The 25591-nt window shown below is 34.1% G+C and overlaps 1 protein-coding gene across 14 annotated transcripts in view; it reads left to right on the plus strand.

Annotated features, from left to right (window-relative positions):
• Nucleotides 1-25591, plus strand: part of SNCA (synuclein alpha) — a 166566-nt gene that overhangs the window by 101983 nt on the left and 38992 nt on the right. The window contains exon 6 of one of the 14 annotated variants that reach the window (XM_038582140.1): nt 3332-3628. The exons of 12 other annotated variants lie outside the window; for them this stretch is intronic. In XM_038582140.1, coding sequence (XP_038438068.1) covers nt 3332-3585 — 254 coding nt within the window. In that variant the 3' untranslated portion in view covers nt 3586-3628. Of the gene's footprint in view, nt 1-3331; nt 3629-25591 lie in introns of those variants that run through there. One more of the 14 variants, XM_038582142.1, reaches the window with a different exon arrangement.

Here is a 25591-nt window from a genome sequence, read left to right on the forward strand (position 1 = left end):
CAAGGTAACTAACTCCACCCAGATAGAAACAAATCTTTAATCTTGAGGATGAGTTTCTATGCCTCTGAGCGTAGTTTCAAGATGCTTACAATTGAGCAAGATCAGATTTGAAATTATAGAACAACATATATAAATATGAAAAGTAGAGAAGCACCAAACTATCTAAACTTTTCATTTTTACCAGTTTATAAATAAATAATATATATATATATAGTTATAGTTATACCTTTTTAGTCTTAGTTTATACAAATAACTTTGTAAAGCCCCATTGCTTCTCCATGCAAATATCAAATATTGCCAACAGACTGAAGACTTTTTAAGGTCACTTTTATAGCCATCTCTTTGGTTTACCTTATTTCTTTCCTAATCTCACCATTATTTTTGCTTGCAAGTTTTTCAGCAAATGCTTGTGACCTCAATCTTATCCTACAGAAGTACTGGTAATGACAAAAATGCATATTTCAGACTAAAATAAAATAAAGACAGAATGCAAGTTCATGGAGAAGAATCTACTTCTGTACTTAAATAATTCTTTTTGTTCTGTGTATTCAAATCTGCTCTTGCTTAATCAATTGTAAGCATTTTGAATATAATTTATACATTCAAGAATAATTAACACCAAAGCAGTGTTAATTTAAAAGTGGAGATCTACAAATAATTAAATGAACTACAATAAATTCTCATCACTTTCAAAAATAGCTCTGCACTCATTTTTCATTTTTATTCATTGTGACTGAGAGCAGTACCCCTTTCATGTAAGGAATTAACAACATCACCATATTTGAGTGAGAGAGACCTTTGGTGTCTTGAAGACTGAGAGGATCACATGCCTGCCAAAATCATACATTTGTCGTCGACCTATGGCTAGGCACTTTAGTTACATTCAAACATGCAATAAGAATTCCTTAAGCAGATAATTCTTCCTTTATATTATTTTCATTTCTTGGATCCTCATCTATTGCTACAGACAACAGCTATGCTATAAGAATGTTTTCATGTATTTGTTACCCCTACTAGACTTTGAGATCCTGTAGGTCAGGAACAGCATCTCATTCTTCCCAGAATCTCTAACATCTGCACTATGCTGGTCATAAAACAGATGCTTGCTGAAGAACTGAATAAGGATAGGTACAAGGGACAGAATTAGCACTATTAGAGGAGATGTAAAAAGATAAAGAGCCACTTTGGGAACTTAATCTTCAACATAACCAGCATGCTGGTTGCTCCTTATCTCTTGGTTAATTCCCCTTTGTTTTCCACCACTGAACCAAACATGCAGCAGTAATATGATTTCCATGTGTCTTGACTCTAACACCTACTCCTAAGATACACTATTATTTTAATAATACCTTAATAATACTCCCCCATAAAACTTGGGGAGACAGGCAAAGAAGAGAATATATGTACTAATTTTAGAAATGTATTCCAATATTAGAAACCAAAAAAAAAAAAAGGAAAATTATGGGTCATTAATCAAAGAAACACAGTATCTTATTTTATTTTTAAAAATTTATTTAAAAAAAGATTTATTTATTTATTTTAGAGATAAAAGAGTGTTAGCAGATGAAGGGGCGGAGAGAAAGGATCTCAAGCTGACTCCACAATGAGCATGGAGCCTGATATGGGGCTCAGCTCAATCTCACGACCCTGAGATCATGACCTGAGCCAAAATAAAGAGTTGGATGCTCAACTGACTGGGCCACCCAGTTGCCCCAAGAAACACAGTATTTTGTACTACTTTGTTTCCTTGGAGTTGGTAGTAAATCATTATAATCACTGACCTATATTGAGCACTTACTATATACCTGGAACTGGATTATGGCCTTTATGTGTATTATTATCTCATTTATTTTTCACAGTAACCTAGAATGTAGGCATTTTGAGAAGTTAAATAATTTGCCTTTGATCAAAGAGCAAATAATTAGAATTCACAGACATGTCCAACTCTAAATATCATGCTTTTAACCATTATACTCCCTATATTAGCTTCCGAATTTATTTGCAACCCAAATGTTAAAAGACAAGTCATAAACTTAGTAACACCAATGTATTCACTTACTAAGTTTTATCTTCAAATGGTGGTTTTATCTTACTTTATAGATCAGTGAGAATAGAATATTTTCATATTACATGACAATAGCTTATAGTTATGCACAGACATGGTTACTGGTAGGTCTATTTCCTATGCTATTTCACAATGGTAGAACATAACAAAAAAAATGAAACTTAATACACATATATCAGTAGGCCTGTGGTATCTGAAGAGAAATAAATGCCCCTTCAACAGAGGGAGGAAGTATGTGAAGTATTCTAGTGAACAAAGGCCCTTTAGTCATTGACTTGGGAAAATAACAACCAAAACACATTTAAAATTTCTCATGCAAAGTTCATAAAAAGACCACTTTGTTTAAACAGACTGTTCTATAACTACTTACAATGTTCTGTCAAAAATTACAGGGTTTTTTCCTGAGATTCCTTCTGCCTGTTTCTGATTAATAGGATGTGGCATACTTTTAGTTTGCTTTAATTTCTTAGATGGCATGTAGGAAACATATTGGAACAGTGGTCTGTGTTGGTGGTGATGTTAGAGTTCTAAGACATCTTAAAATGAGCTTTATTGCTGAAGTAGTGGAGGTAAGGAGTTATGATACCTATTTTATTTTTGCAAATAGGTGTCTTGTGGATCACATACTTTTAATTATATAAGATTCATGTGTACATATATTAATTAGTTACAGACACTTTAAGCTATAAAAGCATACCATGACTAACTGTGGCATCTTGGGCAAATCACTTTGTCTCTCTCTCAAATCCTCCAAAAGGAGGACAACAGGAAAACTCACCTCAAACAGCTATTAACCGTTTAGAAATGTGCCTGGCACATAGTTAGCACCCAAGGAGTGTTGGATTTTATTACTTTTCTAGAAATGGAAAGTAAGATCATCAAAGTTTTATTTCTAAAATCCTCCTACATGACAGATATGGAAACAATTATGGTTCTGTTTTAAGAGAGCTTGGCATGTATTTTTAGGATAAGACCATTCCACTTCAGCTTCAGATGAAAGGGCATACCTGAGTTCTTACCTTTGGATATCAGTCTTCTTGCCTCCATCGTGAGCTACAGAAGCTTTGATGGGGGATGAAGGTAGAGTTTTCAATTGTCTACAAAAGTTTCTTAAAGGAGATAGACTTCCTTCACCCCCCAGTCCCAGAGTCTGATCTAGTCCAAGTGAAAGCAATTGTCTCCTTCATGCAGTCTAAATTATAACTCGTAGAGATATTTTTAAAGCCAGGGAATTCTGTGTGTGATATAATTTTTTTTATTATATAGGTCTACAGTTCCTGAGAATAAGATATTCAAAGTCAGGAACCAGAGTCAAAGTCACAACTTCAATCAATACCTCATCAAGTCAGTTTGTGTGTTGCTTGCATAAAAGCCCTAATCACTACTACTTTAACTTTCATTCTTTCTTTGCCAGCTATTCACAAAATGCCTACTGTGTAACAGTCTCTGTGCTAGTGCTTGACTTGATCTGCCTTTTTTTATATTGCCACCTTCTGCTGCCCTCATTCTTCAAAGTATAAATATATGAAGTGAAAAAAATGAGTCTGTCTCTCATCAAAACCATGTTTCAAACAAACTACTTTTTATCAAAAATACATACTTCATCCTAATAAAACTAGTTTTTGTGGTATACCATTCCAGAAATTTTTATTTGTATCTGGACAAATGGACTCATATACATAATTTGGGGGGATTTTCCTATATTGATGTATTTTTTTAGCCTGTTTTGCTTTTTATTTGGTTTCTTGATATTGTCTTGACCTAGTTGAGTATTATCCTAGGTGAGCATCAAGGGACTCCAGAGTCCTTCTAACCTGGCCTAACCTGTCTGGTATGAAACATGGCTTATCCCAAGATTTCATAAGTAAATCTAAAAAAGATATCTTAAAATGAGCTTTATTGCTGAAGTAGTGGAGGTAAGGAGTTATGATACCTATTTTATTTTTGCAAATAGGTGTCTTGTGGATCACATACTTTAATTATATAAGATTAATGTGTGTATATATTAATTAGTTACAGACACTTTAAGTTATAAAAGTATACCATGATAGTCATCTAAATATGGGAAACATCTCTGGTGCTCTAATGCTGCTTCAGTGCAAAGAGGAGCTTCACTTGGAAATATAAGGAACCATTTAAATCCTATTTGAAACAAGTCTGCCAGTGGCTCAGATATATACCAATACACAGGCAAAACTGCTTCCTGTTCGTCACACCCAGCATCCTCAGACTTCATTTTCTGTCCATTTCTATGATCCAGATGTTACATAACTGGAAAATAGGAGTTCTTTTGCTTAGAGGAGCAGCCCTGGGGAGGGCTCAGTCAAGGCTGAGAGTGGAATTGAGAGCAAGCCACTTTCTAGTGCAGAGAGGGTCATGGCCCAAGTATTGGAGGTGTAGCCAACAACAGCTCCCTCATCCCTCCATCTGGTCAATCACAAGGGCCTAGAAATTTCACTTTCCAAATATTTTCTGATTCTGTCTTTCTTCCAAGTTTATCAACATTCATTAGTGCAGGCCTCCTCATCTCTCCCCTAATCTCTAGCTAGAAGTTTCCACAAGTGCAATTGTGCATAATCCCAGCTACAACCCTTCCATGATTACCCAACCTATGCACAATATAGTCCAGATTTCTTTTTTTTTTTTTTAAATTTTTTATTTATTTATGATAGTCACAGAGAGAGAGAGAGAGAGAGGCAGAGGGAGAAGCAGGCTCCATGCACCGGGAGCCCGACGTGGGATTCGATCCCGGGTCTCCAGGATCGCGCCCTGGGCCAAAGGCAGGCGCCAAACCGCTGCGCCACCCAGGGATCCCTAGTCCAGATTTCTTATGCATCCAGGTATCCTATGTCCTCACTTTACTTTCTTCAGATTAATTTTCTAGCAATTGACTTCCAATGCAAGTGAAAACCTAGAGTCATGACTGCATGATAAATAAATCTGAAGTTGAAGATCCCAAATGCAAAGACCATGCAATGAAAGGTTTACAGTGATAACACAGGGAGCCCTGTAGTATAGTGAGTGAAAGCTTGAACTTTACTGTTACACAGACCATTTGCCAACCATGAGACATTAGGTAAGATGCTTTAATCTCTCTGAGCCTCAATTTCCTCTTATGTGAGATGAGGAAAAAAGTGACTACTACTTCATAGGATTTAAATAAAGCATTGAGCATAGCACATTTGTTAAATGTTAAGTAAGTGTTTAGCATAACAGTTACAAATTCAGTGGTGGTGGTTATTATATGGGGAAGACTCTTGATCCATGTTAAAAATAGTCTATTAGGTATAGATCAATGGCTGTAACACGAAGGCTAGAGAATGATTGAAAAGAATTGGCTACAAGATAATTGAAGGTAGTGATGGTAGAATAAATGAGGGTGGCAAAGTGTGAATCTGCAGTAGCAGAAAGAATGAAGCCACTGGTCTTGCAGGAACTAACATAGGGGAAAGACAGATCAAAAAGCCTTTTCATGAGGTGCTTGGGTTGCCCAGTCAGTTAAGCTTCTGACTCTTGATTTCAGCTCAGGTCATGATCTCAGGGTCATGGGATAGAGCCCTACTGTAGGCTCCCCACTCAGCAGGGAGTCTGCTTGAAGATTATCTCTCTTCCTCTCCCTTTACCCTTCCCCCTGCTCTTGTGTGAGTGCACTTTCTCTCTCTCTGTGTCTGTAAAATAAATAAATAAATCTTAAAAAAAAAAAAAAAAAGCTATTCATGTTTTTTGGCCTCTTTTGCCAAAATGGAAATGAGAAATTTGGAACTTAAAAATCAGGGCAATTGCAGCATCTGGTTTCCACATAATTCTTATCCCTAAAAAAGAATCTGTAAGAAATCCAAAGGATACGAGACAGTCATGGATAGCATTGTATTTCAAATTATCTTCTATTTAATAAAATTATAGCTTGTTTCCAATGTAAAAATAAAGTTTGCAAATTAAAAGAAATGGGTTCCAAATTTGTGGCAGGCAATGTAAGGATAAAGCCTTTTAAGAGATCAATTATATCTCTTTAAATATCAAGTACCTATCAATGTCCCATCAAGCCTTCAGCCAGTATATTTAAACTCATAATTTCAAAATGTTAATGATGCCAATTAACAGTACAATATCTCTGGATACCACTGAAAATAATTTGTGCAATTTGTCAGGAAAACTGAGAAGCAAGGAATGTTAATATTCTACCTGAATGTATATGGAAATCCAATATCAATGAAATAATATCTGTTGGGAATTGTGAGAACTTTTATATCTTTTCGTTTTCTTCTTCCTCAGTGGTATGATTATGTTGAAGATAGTTCTGCATAGTAAGGTGTGTATAAGCATTGTATACCTGAAGTTAAAAGAGATAACCTCCTGGTTTCAGCATAGCTAGTAAATGAGTTTGTAGTTAGGTAGCAATTACATTACTAGCTTTGATCCTGTTACCATTTTCCATTTGATTGTATACAGTGGGATTTTTAAAGTTGAATGCCTTTTTGGACCTATAAACTTTACTGAAAGATGCATTTGCTTGGGTCTGCTGATTTTCATAATCATTATTTCACTCTTACAGATTTCTTATAGGAATACTACAAATGATTTATATAGTACTAAATTTCATTATATATATTAATAGGCTTTTACTTATGGGAAACAAATAATGATCCGAAGTTAAAAGGCTAATCAAAAGTGTTACAGCTTTAAATGTTATAGAATTTATATTTTAAAAGTTAGATGTCAGGAAAACTCATGAGCTCTAGGTATATTTAGAAGCTATAGATAATTCTTATATCAATTATATAGCTCTCTAATACCAGCTTTCCTTAATGAATAATATTAAGTTTAGTAGTGAAAATATCTCCATGTGCTAATCCTGCATAATTCAGGTAATTTAGAGATTGTCTCTAAACCCATTTTAAATTCAATGATTGGGTAGCCCTGGGGACTCAGAGGTTTAGCATTGCCTTCAGCCCAGGGCGTGATCCTGGAGACCCACGTTCGAGTCCCACATTGGGCTCCCTACATGGAGCCTGCTTCTCCCTCTGCCTGTGTCTCTCTCTGCCTCTCTCTCTCTCTCTGTGTGTCTCTTATGAATAAGTAAATAAGATCTTTAAAAAATAATAAGAAAAAAAATTCAATGATATTTTCCATTCAACCTTCACTTATTTACTGAAAAAAATATTAGCTGAATGTCCACAATATATAAAATATCGTATTTAGCCTAGAGTTTACACTGTTATATAAGCTAACCCTTGAAATATTAATGAAGATACTGAAAAAGAAGAGAAAAGGTCTGAGGAAAGACTAAGTGTTAATTCATTTATAAAATGATACTTGAGGACAAGATTTTTGTTTTTTGCAAGGCATAAAGTTACCATCTTTATTAAGAGTAGGTGTTTCAGACTTAGGATATGACTCCAGTTCCAATAAAGCTTGTTGAACAGCTGCTACACTGATGACCCTGTTACATGAACACTGAGCCATGTTGCATAGTAGCTTCATGCTTCAGCTTTCATAATGGTTAATTCCTTTCATCCTCATTAGTGATTTTCTGAGCTTTGGGATTTCCTATAGCACCTCAGGTATAAAAGTCTACTTATCTAAATGAAAAACAAAGAATAAGATATAACAAATGTTCATGAAATACAAAATGGCTTTGTCAATTTACTATAGCAGAAAATGAATGTTGAAGAAATTAAAGCTTATATGAGATTATGTAACTGCTTTTTAACTAGAAAATATCCTATGTCTAGTTTTATGTACTTTGGAGTTGAGAAAGAAATAGAATTTGTTTTTATGCACTGTCATGTGTTTTCTAAGAAGAGAGCTTTCTGATGAATGAGCACCATGTAAATATAGTAGATATGTAATTATATGCTTTCTTGACCCAGTTCCTAAATAAAAGATATCATTTTAGGAGTGCCTCTAATACTTGTCCTTTTGTTTCAGACCATATTCAGACATGTATCCACTTATACTCTCAGCCAGTAGGGCCATACTGTTCACATGACCCTTTTAGTCCTCTCTGCATATAACATACCAAGTGGACCTTAAGATAGTGAGAGACTGTGCCTACCCAGGTTCATGGTGTTTGCCTGTTATTATGGTTTTAAGAGGAAAGGAACACTTCTAGGTAAAGTGGCACACAGAAGATTATGGGTCAGGCAACTGACCCATTCATTTTCCATCTCTTCACTTCAAATGGTTTTCCTTTGAACTACAGCTGCCACAGATAAAAGTCAAGTTTAAAAAGCTTGTGGTTGTTGGCAAATCACTATCTTCTTTGGCATGAAAGAGTAAGATCTTAAGTATTTCCTTTCTAATGGTAGTAGTTTGTATTTGCATGTTTTATTAGTTACATTAAATATAACCTTACTAAAATATTAGCAAATAAATAAAATTGGGTTAAAGGGATAAGGGAGATATATGTAACTATAAGTAATGAAACTTGATGATAGTATACATGTATAAAAATAGCTTATTGTAGAGAAAAAGGCTGCACTATAAACACTTAAAAATACTTTTAAAAAGAGTACGTTTGGTCATAAGTCTGGAAACATATAAATAGATGTGTCTGTAAATTGGATTGTTTCCTCAATGTGTGTGGGTATCAGTTTTGTCTTTTTTCTCTCATAAGAAAGAATGCCAAAGTAAATAGCATGTTTTTTTCTATGTATGTTTCTAAATGGATTCCTCAAAAGGTGGATTAATGATTAATTTTTCTTACTTTATGAGAATATATAAAAAGTCCCAATTAAATCAGCATTATTTATTTCCTGGGAGCCATTCCAAAGGTTACTTCAAAATTCACAAAACCAATGTGAAAGTGCTGGCAGAGAAGCTGATGTAGCCCAGTGAAACGTTTGCCCATGTGTTTGTGATTATACAAGCACAATTAATGTGTAACACATGCTTAAAACTTCTGTAATAAGGACTTTTTTTCACATACTGCATCATGAAAAGAGTAGGTGTCAATTTAGCTAATAGAAAGGAAATGAGTGAGAACCTTAGACTAGGCACTTGAAAATCACTGTTTTTTTTACCACAAATCTGTTTCATGCATTGCTCACTTATGCTGAACCTGCTTGAACTCTGGTTGTTTAGATAATATTCTTTCCCTGGGATAAATATTTGTGCTCCCCTATAGTTCTACTGCTGGTACACAGAACAGCATTAAACTGGTTATTTTCTGTGGCTTCCATGACGTCTCTTTCATAATTATCTTTGAATGTTTTAATCATTCTTAAAGTACAGCCAAAGACCATCCATCCATGGTAGGGCTCACGGGGACATATTTTTAAAGGCATTTTGATTGAAGGTCATTTTAGTCCTCAGCTAATGTTAATCACCTTGAAAACAAACCTGTCACTGAAAAGAAGTCCAAACAATAGAGTCATTTGCCAAAGGTGATCTTTTTAAATAAGAATTCTGACTGTTAAGATGAATATTATCACACTTGAGAGATTCGGGTCCCTCAAGATTTATATGAATGCTTAGCTGTTATCAAACCATCTCCTCATACATCTATGAATCATTTACTATGACTTAGTAAATGTCTATTTTTGCATCAGAAAATGGCTTACACAAGTTAATATCCTCTTGCTCCCAGTTATACTCACACATGCATACACCCATACCCTTTCTTCCCAAATGGCTTATAAAGTGGGACAAAAAGACTTTGATTTCTGATTGCGTAATTGATAATATCACACAGGCTATCTGCTCATAATCTGCTGGTCACACTGGCAGAGTCTATGGTTTCAAACATACTGAAAACAGTGCATATGACTGCTCAGTAAATGAGCAGTCTTCTGAAGTTTTACTCTAGTCTTTAAATTACTTAATGTTTTTACCTCGTGCTTTATAATATTTGATAATAGAATTGCAAATTCATTTAAGTGAACTGTTTAGAATAACTAGCATAGCAACCTGCTAGTGCCTAAATCTCAAATCTTCATTCCCTGCTATAAATAGTTTGACAATAATAGGTACCATGGTCAGCTCCAACAAATTCCACGTCAGGATTCATTGGATTAAAATAGACATTGTTTTAGGAACACCTAGGTGGCTCAGCGGTTAAGTGTGATCCTGGAGTCCCAGGATCGAGTCCCACATCGAACTCCTTGCATGGAGCCTGCTTCTCCCTCTGCCTGTGTCTCTGCCTCTGTGTGTGTGTCTCATGAATAAATAAATAAAATCTTTAAGAAAATAAAAAAGACATTGTTTTAAAGGCCATGTCTTGCCAAAGCTGTCAGTTGTGAGTCAAGCATTCCCTTAAAAGGTGACCTAGAACGGTGAATTCCAAATTCTCTAAATATACACCTATTATTTTTATTTAAAGATAACATTGTTCTTTCCTGATACATTGCATTATGCATGTATTCTTTATAGTCACAGCATTTGTATAAAACATTTCAGCATCTCTGAAATAAACATTGATATTTTAATATTTCTCCTTCCTTCAAGAATGTCTTATGTACAGATACTGCTGCAAGTGTATATAGTGTGCATTAGACAGTAGGAGTGAAAAGTAATAAACCAAACCTCTAGTGTAAATGTGTGGGAAGTGTTTGAAACTATAGGTTTAAATGGCCCCAATAAGAAATATGTTCATCCAGTCCAGATTGCCTTTAGTCTCCAGATAAAAATTGTTTTTTGGCATTACACACCTGATTTTATTAAATTACTCGCTGGTTTTCTTTTTAAATACATGGAATTTATATTTCTGGCTATCTGTGTAACTAGTGCCTAAAAGATAATAGTGAGGGGTGCCTGGGTGGCTCAGAGGGTTAAGCATCTTACTTCAGCTCAGGCCACGGTCCCAGGTCCTGATTTTGAGCCCCTGTGCCCCACCTCCAGCTTCCTGCTCAGCAAGGAGTCTTCTTATCTCTCTCCCTCTGCCCCTTCCTCCACTGACTAAATAAATAAATAGATAGATAGATAAATAAATTTTAAAAAGATATTAGCGAATAGACGACTAACACTAAGAACAAATATCTATACAAATGTACCATTTATTTGGGTGTAATTCACTACCTTGAATTGCTAATAGCTTCTAAGAATGACAGCTGCAATTAGTTGAATAAACCATTATGTTTATTATTAGAACATTAGGCTGTTAATAAGCCCAAATAATTCATAAAATTTGTATCTCATATTACTATTGTTTAGGTTATTAGATGCTTTATTTAATGGTTCTTTCCAATTATTCCACTTAATTTTTTGTTTACCCATTTGCTGAACGTCAAAATAAAACAGATTGGGATGCCTGGGTGGCTTAGTGGTTGACCATCTGCCTTCAGCTCAGGGTATGAACCCTGGGGTCCCAGGATAGAGTCCTGCATTGGGCTCCCCACAGGGAGCCTGATTCTCCCTCTGCCTATGTCTCTGCCTCTCGCTGTGTCTCTCAAGAATAAATAAATAAAATCTTTAAAATAAAAATAAATAAAACAGATCAAAGAGAAGGGTATTTGAAATCCTAGACAATGAGACTTAAAATCAAAATAAATACACTATTCATAAATATAGTTATTTTTATATTGTATGTCATATAGGCTTTTTAAATATATTATTCTTATAAATTTCAGTTTCCTGTAATATTAATTTAGGGTTGGATGCTTTTTAAAAAATTGCTTTTAATTTTCCTTTGAAAATATTAAAGAATTAACTGCATTCTACATTTGTGTCCAAATATATAATTTCAGCAATTTTGCAAGCTTCCTAGAAAACTACTATTTACTCTTTTACAATGTAAAGAATATATGACAAAACTTTCAACTTTCCCTAAATACTATAAACATCTTTATTTTTTTTTATCCCCTTTTGTCAGGAGTTCTGCAAGACTATATTTTATCTTCAGTTTCACAAAGCAATTTAGAAGAATATTTAAGTGCAAATTCTTTTAAAGCTGTTATTTTCAGGACAAATTAACACTGCATGTTTCAGGGTTACATATGTATGGAAGATTTTAGACTATTTAAAATAAGATATCTCTCTTATTAAATATATTTAAAAATTTAAAGTTATTAAAAGTATCTAAATGTTTATAGTTTTCCAATGTTAAAAATCATAAACATTCTTACCTGGTGGTCATAAAGAGTATACTTTGTAAGAGGGTTTTTTAATATACAAAAAATTCATGTATTTGCTTTAGTGGAACTGATGTAGTGAAAATATAATAACCAATATATGCTGAATTATTATATATTTGCATTTTTTGATAATTATGTTTACAACAAGCCTTTAAAACCCTCCAGTAATTTACTTTGAATTTGTATATTTGTACCTTTTACTTTCAAAATGGGTGACTTTTTAGTTCACTGAATAATTTTTAACATAGGCTAACAAATAGCACATTATTATTTTTAAATTTTTATCACCATAGTAAAGTACAGTTGCCTGAGCCCCAATTGGAGATGAAATGGATGGCTGAACGTTGTCACTGTAAACCTCCCACTGTTATACAATATGGCCACACAAGTGAGCACACAAACCCATCTGAGTCACTCTCAGTGCTATAAATGTTTTAATAGTTTTCTTGAAATCTGGAAATGGAGCTGTCTACAGATGATGCCTCTTCCTTTGAATGTCATTATTATCTCCTTTACAAGTTAATTAATAAAAACTTAGATGTTATATTGGCACTTGATGAAACCTTATTAAGCCTTGATATTCTGATTCTGTGTGTAAATAAAAATCCTCAGACAAATGAAAATCTTGAACATATGCAGGAATATCCACAAGATATCAAATATATTTTTTTAAAGTTTAGAAGCATTTACTATTACTTTTGAAACTTGTTAAATGTGATTTAATATAAAGTATCATTTGCTTTAACTTGATTCCACATTGAAAAGTAAATACTATATGTTGGCGAATTGAATTTAAAGTAAAAAAGAAAAGAAAAAAAAGGAAAGTAAAATTTACCTATTTGTTTAAGATGGTAATTCTAGTGATGAAAACAGCAAATTGCCTGTTATATCTTAGTTAAAAGTAATTTTTATCAGTTATAGAACATAGTTTTCATTAATTGAGGTATTATTTCAAATAGGTAAGCCTAAAAAATAAGTTCCCATGCTCTGTTCACTTTCCAAATAAATTTATTTGTTTCATACTGGGGTGGGGGAGAAATCTAACCACTGGCCGTAAACTCTACTATAAGCACTTGCCTCTGGAATCATCCTCCTAGATCCATAGGGAAGTAGGAGAGATAGCAGATGGTTCATGATAGTCCATGAATATCACAAGAAAGAAAAAGATACTGGAAGCACATGTACTGACAGCATCATATGCATGCCAGTGAGAGTGTATTAGTATTATCAAATCAACTGCAATTTTTCACGGTTGAGAGTCAAATGAAATGCTTAAATGTATTAAGTCATTGGGCTTAGAGACTAATTACAGCTAGATTTATGGCTGTGCTAAAATAAAGCCGGTTAGAAAACAGACTAAATTCCCTTAGATACCAAGCCTGACTGATAACTCACCTTAAACTTGGGGAGCATCATTTGTCCTCACTTCTTTGTTTATCTGATGGCTTGCCAGTATCCATTAAGTAGCTGTGAGGAAAGGGAAAAGGGCTGTGTGGATGCATGACAAGACACTGGGATTGATTTGTGGCTTTTGATAATTCCTGAATGCTATTATCTGCTTTAGTATAGAAACAGATGTGCAACTGCTGATAATCGCTGGCTATTACCATCCCAGGGGTCGCTTACTTAATCCAAATAACTTCAGATCTGACAGCCGAGGATAAACATGATTCCCCTCCATTGCAGAACTCCATCTGCAGGGCCTGAGCCTCCCATCAGCCTCCCCACTGATTTATTGGAATCTCCAAGGGTATCTCACAAGTGCTCAAGAACAAATCTGCTCACTTTTATCTGCTTTGCTTCGCTTTTTGAAATCTGCTGGCTTCCAATTAGTAAGGAAGGAATCCTTCCACTGCCACCCTTGCCAATAACCTTGTTTCCTGTGTCCTGTGACCTCAATCAAAACAGTACCTTCAGCATTTGCGCTCTTCCTCCTTAAACTCCCTAGAGCCAGGCTGCGGAACAGACCACTATTTCCCTTCTTGTACCTCTATCCCAACATTTCCATTCTTCAGAGACCATGTCCCCTTCTCTTTCACTTTTTTAAAAAAAATTTTTAAACAAAGCATCATAAAATAAATACTTTGAGCACATAATGAAAATAGAAGCCCATTAACAATTTGGATTCAGACACTCCAGTTTATGGAAAGTTTATACAGGAAGATCACATTTAAATTGAGATGGGAAGGGTGAGAAGGGGCCGACCATGTGGTAAGAGAAAGTTTGGGGGTGGGTGATGGAAATGTGGGACAGAAGACAGAACAAGCTTAAATGAGAAGACCTTGAGGAGGGGAGCATCTGGTGGTTTTTAAAGACATGAGAGATCAGACCTGCTACAATAGAGCAAGTGTGAAAGGAAGACACAGAGGCTGGAGATAAGACCAATTCCAGATTATATAAGTCATAGTCAAATGGATATATGTATAGACTTTTAGGAAGGCATTTAAATTTTATTCAAAATAGATTAACATTGCCCTATTTATGCCACTTATGATTTATAACCAAAAATGTGTAAGAAACAATTAAAAAAAAAAAGAAACAAGAACAGTAAAACTGTGGTGATGCTTTTGGTCACAAAATGCTTATATACCCATTTTCACAATGTAAAAATCTTTTAATACAAATTTGAACATGCATGAGCTTATGAATATTAAAGTTTATTGGGGAATGTTGCTGAAGGTGGGATTTATTGCATGAATGAAATTTATTAGGGGGAAATATCTCAATGCCTATTGAGTTAATGCATGCACATTTTTTGTCTTCCTGAAATGCGGTGAGAAAAAGTTATTAAGTAATGTCCATAAAATACTTTTAATTTCTTTGAAGAAAGTAACTATAAATAGAAAAATTGCAACAGGTCCTGACAGCATCCAAAGCTCTTATTCAAAAATAAATGTGGAATTTGCTTATTGATATGATTCAGATTCAGCCATGTTTTCAGAAGCATTTGTTTTCATAAATTTCTTCAAAAAATGAGGACTCGAGTTTAAATTGTTAAGTATCCATCTTGGAGTGGAGCTTTTAAAAATCTGACTGTATTATATTTTGAAAGTGACAAACTATACTTAAAACTGTATTATGTAGGGATGCCTGGGTGGCTCAGCAGTTGAATGTCTGTCTGCCTTTGGCTCAGGGTGTGATCCTGGGGTCAGGATGGAGTCCCAAATCGGGCTCCTTGCTTGGAGCCTGCTTCTCTCTCTGTCTATGTCTCTGACTCTCTCTCTCTCTCTATCATAAATAAATAAATAAAATATTTTTAAAAAACTGTATTATATAAAATGCTTTATACCATACTGAACAGGAATACCACCCTCTTTGTGCCTTTATAAATGTGTGTCTGCCTGGTGCATCACAACCTTCCATGTGTTGAAGGTCCACAGATCTTGCCCATATGCCATAGTAGTAATGTTTTAGTTACAGTTGTTCATTTTACATAAGTCTCTTAAGAAATAGACTATTGGCACAAAAACAGTAGATTATCAGTACAAATTTCATTTATCTTTTTTGAAAAAATGTATGTTTTGTTCATACTTTCATCACAATTACAAATTTCTTTGGCTTTAAGCAGTGAAGTCCAGTGCTTTTTTTCTTGTATCAAAATATCTCCCTCCTCCTCCATAAGTTTTATACTTACTCACAAAGAACTGTTCCAATATCGGATGCTATTGTCTGTGTTTCTTCCTGGAGCAAGTGTTAATTAATCTCTCTGGGTGTGTATGTAGACAGGAGGGGGGTGGGGAGGACAAGTAGTTGTCTAGGGAGTTGACCTCATCTCTACGGGAAAGCAGAATGATGTTCTATATAAAAAGCTTTTGAAAAAGGAAATGAAGCATCCACTTCCCCAGGGTTTCCTCAGTGGTCAGAATCCTTCATTGCTTTAGATCCTCTGGTTTCTGTCCTAGAGCCATGTCATTGAATGGCTAGTCTTTATTCTTGTTCATATTTTGGCATATTTTTACCTGTGCTCTTTAGAAAAGATGCTTGGAATAGGATACACGCATTACCCGAAAACACTAAAGTACATAATACGTTCTAAATGGGAAGCAAAAAAACAGAGAAAATATAATTTAAAAAAGTAATAATTTATAAAAACACCCGATAGGATGTATGTTTTAAAAAAAAAACCCATCTAATCTTCTTGTTGAGTTTCTACTAAGTATATTATATTGAATATGACTAAGAGATCTAAAAAAATAGTTTTATCCTTTTTATGTATTTACCTTTAATTATGAAAGTTTCCAGATAATTTTTCTTATCTAATTTAGGTAACAGATTGTATTACTTAGGGATAGTATAAATAAAACATTTTCTGAGTTTTTAAATAATCTAAAATTATATAGACTATTAAAACTAAAAGAGGAAAAAATAATTCAACAGTGCTCTAGATGAACCTAGCAATTGGCCTTTCTACAGTATATTAGAGTCTCAAAAATAAGAAAATGTCTTTTACAAAAAAGTAACATAGATATGAGAAAAGATTTTTTCAACAAATACAAGAACCAGGAAGCTTGTAAGACTGGTTGAAAGGAGAATTTGAGGAATAAAGATTTCTAGAAATAGTGAGTCAAAGGAATTCTAAGATGAATTGGCTTATAGTTGCAAAACTAGTTGATATTTTACTGATCAATGAACCTTTAGAGTTATATTTTCTTCTGAAAAAGACATCTACAATTTAATATAAAACTCCAAAGTGTTTGTGCTCCAAAAAAAATAGCTAATTGAAAAGTCTAACTCAGATCCTTTCTCTTAGTTAATCTAATCTTTGGTAAGCCTGTTTAAAAAATAACATTTAAAAAACATATAGTAATCCTTTTTATTTATTCCCAAGCTTTAAATTTCCACATGAGCATAAGTGCTATGAAATTTTTAAGTAATAGAGATATCACATAGACCCCAAAACCCTTCCAAAAAGACATTCTAATCTATAGTGTATTTGTGTATTTGTGTATTAACTAAGCAAAGCATGCTGAGAGACCATTATTAGTGACTTTAGAGCAGATGGTAAGCTCTAGAGAGAGAATGGGAAAATGAAACATTATTAGAACAATCATTTGCATTGTATTCAATCTTTTTTTTCTTTTTCTAAGTATTTAAAAAGAAGTCAGTTAGAAGATATCAATTTCTGGGAAATGGAACAAGATTTAAAATCAAATCCAGAGGAAAGTAGAGATTTATGAGTGGATGTTAAATGGAGAAAGTGTCTCTTCTTCGATATTTCTTGTACTTGTGTTTGATTCATATAAAAGTTCTCACCTGTTAAACTTTAAAGGTACGGCTGCAATACACAGAGATAGAGGCTGTTAATGAATCCCACTAAAATTTTAGTGATTTAAAAGGTACAAATATTTTCTCATTTGCCTGGAACTCCAAACATTAATGTAAACATTGGTAGACAGATTAAACATAAATAGCAAGGGGACACCTGGGTGGCTCAGTTGGCTAAGCATCTGCCTTTGGCTCAGGTCATGATCCCAGAATCATAGGATCTAGCCCCATATCTCAGCGAAAAGTCTGCTTCTATCTCTGCCCCTCCCCCCTGCTCATGCTTGCTCTCTCTCTCAAATAAATAAAATAAAATAAAATAAAATCTCAAACCATGAATAGCATGTTGGTATGCATGTATCCCAAAATGTACACTCACACATATCTAGTTATGCTTTGAAAGACAATGTGGCCTTGTAGTTGAGAGCATAGCTTCCAGAACCAACATTCCTGGTTCCAATTCCTAGAAGTAGATTGACTTTATTTATTTTTTTTAAAAGATTTTATTTATTTATTCATGAGACACACACACACAGATAGAGAGAGAGAGATGGAGACAGAGACAGAGAGAGAGGCAGAGACACAGGCAGAGGGAGAAGCAGGCTCCATGTAGGGAGACATTTTTAAGAATATCTGTGTATTAGAAAATTTGGCTGAGAAGCAATCTTTTTATTAATGTATTTTTTTCTCTTGAAAATGAAGACCTAAAAATACTTAAAGATGCAGAACAGCAACATGTCTCCAGTGATTGTCTCTTAATTAATGTGCTGATCTATGTGGAGAAAAGGGACAATTTCAAGAGTCCCTTAATAATTATCTAGCCAAGGGCTTCAGATAATTACAACAGGAAGATTTTCAAGACACAAAACACTCTGCAAAATTTGACCTCTCATTTGATTCAGGCATTTTGTTTTAAAAATATTTTCTTTAAAAAATTTTCTTTGATACTTATGCTTCATAAAATCAGCCTAACGTCAGATGGATCCTTAGAAATAACATTGCTCAATTCACAGCTGGGGGATTACGAAATAGTAAACCAACCTTAAAAACAAAAACAAAAACAAAAAACAACAAAACAAAACAAAAAACTCTGTAGTGAGAATAAGAAGACTTAATGAAAAGAAAATCAAGTAATGCTTGGGTAGAAATAGGGAAACGTGGAGTGGAATAATAAAACATACTCAAAATAAGAAATATTAACTCTTGGCAAAGAAGAAAATGGTACCAGACAATGATATGTTCCATTTGTATAACTGATCATTAATTAGTGGTCTTGCTGTGGGAAACAGAGAAAAAGCTGAACCATCACATTCATGAATATTAAATCCATCCATTAGCAAAACTTCCTTTTTGCTTAATTTCACAACTGATAGTCCAAATAATATTCAATTTTCTCCCATTGTAATTAAAAAAAAATCTTAAATCTTTGGGTGAGTTCCTGGATTTTATAAATTCAGCCAGAAACTGCATAAAAAATATTTTGTTTGTTAAAGGCCAGCTTGCCTTCATGATCTTTCTAAATCTTTAAAAAGTCTTTCCTCAGCCCTCTCTCTAACTTGAATAATGGCAGTGTTTTCTGAAAAAAATGATAAACTCTCTCTTTGGTGTGCCTCAAGATACAGAATATATAAACCATCCTTAGATATTGAGCTCTTAATTCTGAATTGTCCTTTGTGATATCAAGTAAGGACACTGCTTTGTATTAAGTGGCCATGGTATTAAGTATAGCCAGATGCAACACTACATTTTCTAAACACCTTATATTCTTTTAAAAATGACTGACATGTAAATTAGATTATAAGTAGACAAATGCATGGATGTTATATTTTCAGTTTCCTATCTTTTGTTCTTGAGTTATTTCCCTATTTTAGCAGCCTTTTCTCTCAGGTGCCTTGCACTCCACAGTGGCGAGTATTCACATTAACCAAAGCAGTTTTCTTACCTGCCAGAAATAGCCATGACATTTAAAGAGAGGACCAGAGGAGAGAGCAGTTCTTAACACCCAAGCCTGAAGAGCTAATAGTGAAATTGGGACATCAGTTACACAGAGGTTTAGGGAAAATGAGTGTACACAGGTTGGTCCATCTTTAAAAATTTTTATGGAAATTATTTCTGTTCTAAATATGATTAAAACTAACCCATATTGTGTTTGTTGATTTATTAATTTGTTCCACATGTATTGTGCTATGCTGTGAAGATAAATAAAAGTGAAAGTCTAAAATTTTACATTTTTAAAAAAGATTTTATTTATTTAGTCACAAGAGACACACAGAGAGAGGCAGAGACATAGGCAGGGGGAGAAGCAGGCTCCCTGCAGGGAGCCCAATGTGGAACTCAATCCCAGGACCCCAGGATCATGCCCTGAGCTGAAGGACAGATGCTCAACCACTTTAGGCGTCCCTAAAATTTCACATTTAGACACTCACTGAATACTTGTTCCAAAACACCTGTTTTGAAAGACTTATTTTATAGATAGGCAGATGACATGCAGATTGGGTAATTTGTCAAATTATAAGAATTTATCAGTAGTACCTTGAACATAACTTCAAGCTTCTAAACTAATGATATTCTATTATATCATGCTGTCTTTTTCCTGAAGTAATATGCATGTATCTTTCTTTTGATAAAGCGTTTATCTACTTGATCATTGTGGTTCTCATACTTGCTTCAAGGAACTCTCTTGAGTTCCTTTGATGTGCTGTAGTCCTCTGTCCCGGGGGAGAGGGAAAGATGGAACCATTTTTATCTATTTGCACAGATTGTAAAAGCTTTCTTATGAAGGAATACTATTTTATACTTAATAATAATTATATTTTGATGATGATGATGATGATAGAGAGGTTTGGATGATACAGATGATTGGATTGTCAAATGTGGGCAGAAATTGTTATGTTGTAATAACACTTAGAGAAGCACCAACCTCTGTTTTCTGAATATAAGTACATGGAAACTCCAACACATTCCTACCACCTGGTTTTTGTTTTATTTTGTTTTGAATAATCAGTGGCATTCCATTTGCCTAAGGAAACAACAGAAGCAAACATTCTTTTCCAGGTTAAACTCACTGACTCTGCTAAGAAAGTAAATTGTGTGCACTGGCTCTTCTGCTCCAATGGACTTTCTAATAAAATCATCTTTGTGCTGCTTACATCTTGGTATCCATAGAGATGGAATGCATGGGTACTCCATACCAAATTGTGGTTTGAGTTGTGAAAATGGGATAGAAAGCCTGCAGATGAATAAAAGAATGCCAACCCTGGAAAAATTAGGGCTAGAGAAGATTAAATATTTTCCCAAATTCCAGAGATATCAAAATTAAAAGTAAGAGGAATCTAAAATGAAGGTAAACTAAACAATAAAAATTTATGTAATATGCAAAAACAAATACAAATCATTCAGAATAATTAAATATAAATTTATATTGGATTCTTTTTAATCTTTTATATTGGATTCTTCCTTTAAGAAAGGAAGAAATTTCCTTTCTTCCACCTCATTTTAAAATATACACAGTCTCCTTTGTATACATCAATTTTATAGCAAAGTGGCTTTTTTTTTTTGTTTCTAGATGCTTGGAATTATTTTTAAAAATATTGTATGATTTAGGAATTTGGGTGAATATAAAGTGGTTTTGTATATAAATATAGTGTGTGTGTGTACAAATTTATCTATGCTTTAGACTTGGCTTTAATGTAACAAACTGGGCCATCTAAATGGTTTGTTTACAAACTAGCTGTGAGGCCCAGAATGTCATCGTCACCCTATGATGAGAAACTGGCAGTACAATTGTTTTTTCAAAAATTTTAAAATTTAAAAAAAAAAAATTTAAAATTTAAATTCCATTTAGTTACCATATAGTGTATTATTAGTTTCAGGGGTAGAATTCAGTGATTCATCAGTTGCATCATGTGCCCTCCTTAATGCCCATCACCCAGTTATCTATAATTAAGAGTCTAATGGTTTGCTTCCCTCTCTGTTTTTATCCTTATTTTTCTTTCCCTTCCCCTATGCTCATTTGTTTTGTTTCTTAAATTCCACATATGAGTGAAATCATATGGTATTTATCTTTCTCTGACTAACTTATTTCACTTAGCATAATACCCTGTAGTTCCAAACATGTTATGGCAAATGGCAAGATTTCATTTTTTTTTTAAAGATTTTATTTATTTATTCATGAGAGACACAGAAAGAGAGAGGCAGAGACACAGGCAGAGGGAGAAAAAGACTCCATGCAGGGAGCCCTATGTGCGACTCGATTACGGGACTCCCGGATCATGCCCTGGGCCGAAGGCAGGTACTAAACCTCTGAGCCACCCAGGGATCCCCAAGATTTCATTTTTTTGTTGGCTGGGTAATATTCCCATATATATATATATATATATATATATATATATATATGAATATATATGGAATATATATGGTTAAAAAATATATATATATATTACATCTTATTTATCCATTCATCAACTGATGGATATCTTTCCATATTTTGGCTATTGTGGGCAATGCTGCTATAAACACTGGAAGGCAGATGCCCCTTTGGATCACAATGTTTGTATCCTTTGGGTAAATACCTAGTAGTGCAATTGTCGGGTCATAGGGTAGCTCTATATTTAACTTCTTGAGGACCGTCCATACTGTTTTCCAGAGTGGATGCACCAGCTTGCATTCCCACCAACAGTGTAAGAGTTCCTCTTTCTCTGCACCCTCACCAACATTTGTTGTCTCCAGACTTGTTAATTTTAACCATTCTGACCATTGTGAGGTGGTATCTCACTGTGGTTTTTATTTGTATTTCCCTGATGCTGAGTGATGTTAAGCATTTTTTTCATGTCTCTATGGGCCACTTATATGTCTTCTTTGGAGAATTATCTGTTCATGTCTTATGTGACTTTAGAGAAAAATTCAATCTGACCATTCATGCTTATTATCAATAAATCACAAGATTATTCAATAAATATAAATTCCTCGCCCTGACTTTCTTACCCTTAGAACTTTCATCTTTATGATCTCATTGCCCATCTTGCTGCAAAAATAGAGACCATGTGTTTCAGGCTCCTTTTGGTTCTGTGGTTTCTACCCAGAAATATAACTGCATATTAATGTGTCCTGCCTCTCCCAAAGTAAACAAACATCTCCTGTGTTCTTTACTCCATCTTTTTCTCTATCTTTTGAGATTTTATGTTATCAATCAACCCCTGTCTTGTGAAACTCTCCTCCTATTAAAAACATTAATTAATCTCTTTATTTCTTTAAAAAGAAAAACAAAAAGACTAGTAGTCATTGCAGATCCCATTACCCTAAAAATGAATTGTCCCAGCAACTTTCTCTACTCATCACTTCTCAATTTTGTCTACCATACTGGTTTCCAGTGGTCCCGTTTATTTTTATTTTCCCTGGAATCTGACTTCTTCATCTTTTCTGGATTCTTCAACAAACTTGAATATTTGATAAATATATGCATCACCCATGCATAAAAGACTTAGTACTAAAGGTGCACATGTGTACTTATTTTATTTTTTCAGTTCTTGAAACTGCCAGTAATAGTACCACTGTTAGTAAAACAGCTTTTCATTTATCCTCTAAAACATTATTTACTGTTTGCCTTTGCTTTTTCCTCTTTTTCCTACCTTGCCTCTTAGCTAAAAAGTTTCTTTGTCTGATACCATAAGGTTTTCTTTCACTCATCTATATTTCTCTTAATTTGTGAACTCTGATGACTTCTATTATCTCTATGGAGTAAATATTCAAATATATATATATTTATATATAATTATATATATATTATATATATACATAATATCCAAAGTTTCAACTCCAATCTCATACTTTCAACATATATTTATATTTATGGAGGCACCTCAGACTCAACATAATAAAAAATGACTTGCACTAAAATTTGCTTTGTCCTCTTTTTCTCTATTACTACTAATAATAGCCCCATCTTCCTAGTCATATTCAAACCTTACTGTTTTTATCTTTTGTCCCTGTGTCATCTGCCTACATTCAGGCAGAGTTGGGAGCTTAAGAGTCTCACATTTCTGTACATTTTAGAGGCAAGGCATTAACTGCTTTTTGTTTGAGACTGTATTTCAAGGATTTTTGTAGAGTGAACAGTCTTGGAAGATAAAAATAGTTTCTTTGTCTAAAGCAAAGGGCAAGTGTGCTTATAGCCTTGGTTAGAGATTGTGTCTCATTCTGAAGCAAAGGAAAGACATATTTACTGCCTACTATAAAAGATTCAAGTTCTCTAAATCCTGAATTCCTCTTCTGTAATGCAATCCACTGCCTATGTAGGTGTCACCTGACCTTCCCTATGGGAATTGGGGCTTAGAGAATCAACTCAAGGAAATGATGACACTCTGACTGCTGTTATTGTTATAGGTAATAAAGGCATTCACCTCTGACCCAGGACTCTTATGTTTTTAGACAGCATCTATAAAACTGTGGTAGACTAACTCATTACCTTGCAAGTAGGATAAAATCTCAGATGTATCACAGTTCTTAAACATCAGTTGCTAAATTTTGTCCATTAAACTTCTACAACATCTCACCAAAGCAATCCCTTTGCTACATTTCCATTCTTCTAGTCACCTGACTACCTCTCTCCAGATTATTGCTGTAGCTAATCTACTTCATGATCCATTCATTTAATACTAATTCCCATTAGCTGACTGGGTTGTAGTTGGCTAAGATTGTGTACTTCATAACAATCTAACACAAAATGTATGAAGCTCTAACTCTGAATTAGACTATAAAGAAACAATATTTTCTGTTTCATAATTTATAATTTAGAGGCATTTATTGATAAATAATATAAAAATTATCATTAGTTGCTCAATTATTTGTGCAAAACAGTGTTAGTTCTATGTTTGCCTTCCCAGATCTTATAATCCCTTAAACACAAATATATTGCACAGTTTTGGAAGTAAGTCATGGTGTTACTAGTTATTGTGACATATTGTCATCAATACTAATGCTACACTATTGGTATTTGCCATTTCTAAGACCTCTGTACTCTATATTTTTCCCCATATATGTCTCTTATGTCAAGGTTATAATTGGCTGATGTAACAGCCTAGAGTTTCATAGGCACAGTATGAAGTCCTTTGTGAGGTTGACCCAAGAGTCTACAAAAAACATACATCTTATTTTGCTTCAATTATGAGAAGCCAGTTATTGAAAGGATAAGAGGTGCTTCTTTACCAGCATTATAGACATCAAGAAAAGCACATTTATCTTTAAGTACTGATGCTGTATTTCTCACCCTCAGTATAGGTCTAAATAAAACACTGCTTATATTTATATGTCTTTGGTTAAAAACAATTAGGGTATTGTACTTGCAGGATTTGCACTGATAGATAAAAACTAAATTCTATAGAGCTATCTCACTTGATGGTCTCAGAACATATCTCAGGCCTATCTATCACTTAGTACTAAAAGTTTTCAGCTTTCTAAACAGCTGAGAGGGAACAGAAAAGAGGACTTGTGAACCAGTTTGAGAAATGCCAAAACACTGACATCTAATAGAGAGTCAAATGTAGTTAGTCAATGAAAAAGTCAACAATCTGTTCCCCCAGAAAAGCTTTATAAAAATTAGCAGAAATATGAAAATATAATAACAGCAAGTAATATATACTGAGATAATATAGGATATACATTTATTGGGATACTTAGATTACAAAAATAAAATGCTTAAGACAGTCAAGAACCTGGTAGATGCTTAGTAAATATTTGTATTATTCTGACTGTGTACTGGTCATTATAGGCTATTTTATGTATATCATTTCACTTAATGCAACAACAGTCTGAGAAAAGTTTTATTATTACCATTTTCCAGTTGAGGAAATCTCAAATTGCTTAAAATATCACGGATACCATCTGCCACTGGGTCAATCAGCCACCAAATCCCATGCTCTTAAAAGCATATTTTCTCCTTGTTTTCTCAACAGCAGATAATGTATACATGTTGTTGGAGGGAGGGGACTGTGACACAAAGTATTTAGAGTGATTTGTACAACAACTCTTTCAGTTCTTCAGGAATAATAGAATTAGGAATAATCCTCAATATAGTTTTCCAACACACAGACTCATGTGTGAACCCACATCAACTTCTCCTTGCAAAGATAGAAATGCTCGCAGCATCTTAAATACACAATATTCTGTATGTTCTTTGTTTTTCTGCCTGTTTTACAGA

Source organism: Canis lupus, chromosome 32 (genome assembly GCF_011100685.1).
Source record: "Canis lupus familiaris isolate Mischka breed German Shepherd chromosome 32, alternate assembly UU_Cfam_GSD_1.0, whole genome shotgun sequence".
Classification (NCBI taxonomy): domain Eukaryota; kingdom Metazoa; phylum Chordata; class Mammalia; order Carnivora; family Canidae; genus Canis; species Canis lupus.